General features: G+C 48.2%; 1 protein-coding gene across 1 annotated transcript; it reads right to left on the bottom strand.

The window, feature by feature from the left end:
* Positions 1 to 207: 207 nt before the first annotated feature.
* Positions 208 to 1,764, bottom strand: CALHM6 (calcium homeostasis modulator family member 6; the record flags this gene model as incomplete). The annotated part of the gene is made up of 2 exons (XM_080938209.1): positions 208 to 630; positions 1,240 to 1,764. The coding sequence occupies 2 exons, from the start codon at positions 1,762 to 1,764 to the stop codon at positions 208 to 210; spliced, it is 948 nt and encodes a 315-aa protein (XP_080794335.1).
* Between the last annotated feature and the right edge of the window lie 664 nt (positions 1,765 to 2,428).

Here is a 2,428-nt window from a genome sequence, read left to right as displayed (position 1 = left end):
AGGGGACAGTGGGGGAAGGACCATATGATGGGGAGGACCGGGAGGAAATGGAATGTAAAGTGAATAAATAAATAGAAAAATAAAATATAATAAAAGGTTAAATGTATGATACAGTTTCAGAATTAAAAGTCTCACAACTTGAGAGAAACACTATTTTTTATATAAAAGCAACGATTCAAAATTAATTTTTTCTGTTCTTGTGTAAGATCACATTTCATGAGGGCTAGCCATGGAAGCATCATCTACAAAGTCAAGGACAGGGACCACGGCATCTCCTTCCACAGAGTTGAGACTGCTACTCCCCTCTTTTCTGCTAACATACTTGTGCAGCATGCTGTAGAACTGCTTCTTGGGATTGAACGTGTACAACGCCGAGATTTGCTGCCAGTCTTTACTGCTCGGGGTGATACATTCCTTCGGCTCCGAGCACTCAAAGAAACATCTAATATTCTCTTTTGCCAACTGGGTAGCGTGCTCTGTAGCTTGATTTTGAAGGATCTGCTTCTCCTTTTCCAAGTAGATTTCCCAGAATTTTAACTGCAGATAACTAACCGGGGAGAAGCATCGGGTCACAGACTTAACAAGCAGAAGTAAGACCAGGACAACAGCTATCAGAATCCAGCCCAGCACCTACAGGAAACAGAACGGGATGGCAACTTAGTGACTTTTGACATTAGAAACATGGAAGCCTGAGATAGAGTATTTACTAAATTACTTACCAGCTTCGATAATGAACAAATCTTGTCTCAAGTACTTTAGGGTAAGAACTGTTAGTAACAATTACTCCCCCACCCACTCACAGTACAATCCTAATGCTGTCTTCGAAAGTCAACAATAGTACCAAAGTCCAAGTCATGGCAAGTATCCAAAAAGGAGTTCACATATCACTCCCCTGTAACTGAAAACATGGGGCTTCTACTGACCCAGAGAAAGAGCCCACCCCACCCGCAGGGTTCCTAAAACCATGGATGGTGTGGGCAGTGGGTTTGGGACTGGCAAGACATTTCTAATGTAATAATCATTTTAGTTTTCCCAGCATGTACAAATTCACCTGGCCTGAGGCTTTGCTAAACAGTTGAAGGGAACACTAAAGAATAATATAAAAGGTACTTCTGGCACCTACAGAGGGGACAAGTACCTCTCCCTTGCCTTACTTAAATATTCAGTCCCTGGTCTAGAGAAAAGTCACTGACTTCTTCCTTGCCCCTCTGAGCCTCCCCATCTCCCTCAGAGCCTGACCTGAGACTGGGCCTTGAGTTGACTCAGGATCTCCTGCATCTCTGCCTCCTGCTTGTTGCAGGGAACCAGTGGTAGCTTGTCAATGCAGCTGGGGTCGTGGTCCTTGCATAGGTATGGCGCCAAGCGCGCGCTTCCACTGACAGCACATTGGTAGAAGGAGCCCCCAAGCAGCGCCACTGCAACCCAGGTGAGGGGCGCGAGCGCTGCGGCCGCGCTGAGCTGCGCGCAAACGAAAGCGCCCCGCAACCCCGAACTGAACCGCGCGTTCTCGCTCCGGGAGCAGCAGCCGGTGAGCAGGCGCCATGTGCGCGCGCTCAGCGCATAGCCCAGGAGGAAAAGCGCGAGCGCAGGCACCAGCAGGAACACCAGGCCATAGGGCAGATTCCAGGTGGCAGTGCAGGGACACTGGAACACCACGGCAGAGAAGATCTTCTCGCCACCAGCCGTCAGCAGGGTCACCAGGCCATAGCCCAGAGTGCTGCGGTGCTTGCTTTGCAGGTCAAGCACCGCCTTGAACTTCTCCATGGCTTCTGCTCACCCTGGGAACCCTGCACACTCTGCTTCTCAGGAAAGTTGGATGAAAGGCGTGGGGAACTTTACACCCTGTTTTGAAGCAACTTTTAAAAAGGGAAGAAGACTTCTTAGCTCTTTCCGGGTTTCGCTTTCTTTTTTTTAAATCACACAAGGTCTGGCATACGCCCACAAAAAAAGTCCCTAGAATCTTTGACCTCTCATGACCCACTCCACATCTCAAGGCTGTAAGGAGCAGAAAAAGTCCTGAGTGAGAGATCTGAGTGACTGTGTATCTCTACGTAAATTAACATGAACCCATACGGGCCAGGGTCAAAAGTAACAGCAAAGCTGTCCCTGAGAGTTGAGTTTGAATGTTTATAAACAGTTGATCGGTCCATGCAAAACTAGCAACTGCAGCCTTCTTCTGGAAGCTTATAGCCTGTGACTTCTGGAGGACAGAGATGGCTTCCTATTCTAACCTCTTCTCCATACTGTACCTACCTGATCCTGATTCACTGTGTCTTTCTGCCTGTCCATTTTCCATTCCCTCTCTGCCCCCAGCCAGACTTCTAGGGTCTAAGCTACAAAGGGCAGAGCAGAAGGCTGAGGTCCCAGACACATTGCTCCCTCAGTTCTGGAACGCTTCCAAGAAAACTCTCATTCTGTGGCTTTGCTT

This window comes from Micromys minutus, assembly GCF_963924665.1.
Source record: "Micromys minutus genome assembly, chromosome: 25".
Classification (NCBI taxonomy): domain Eukaryota; kingdom Metazoa; phylum Chordata; class Mammalia; order Rodentia; family Muridae; genus Micromys; species Micromys minutus.
Note: the sequence above shows the minus strand (reverse complement) of the source record. Positions and strands in the feature narration are given on the sequence as shown.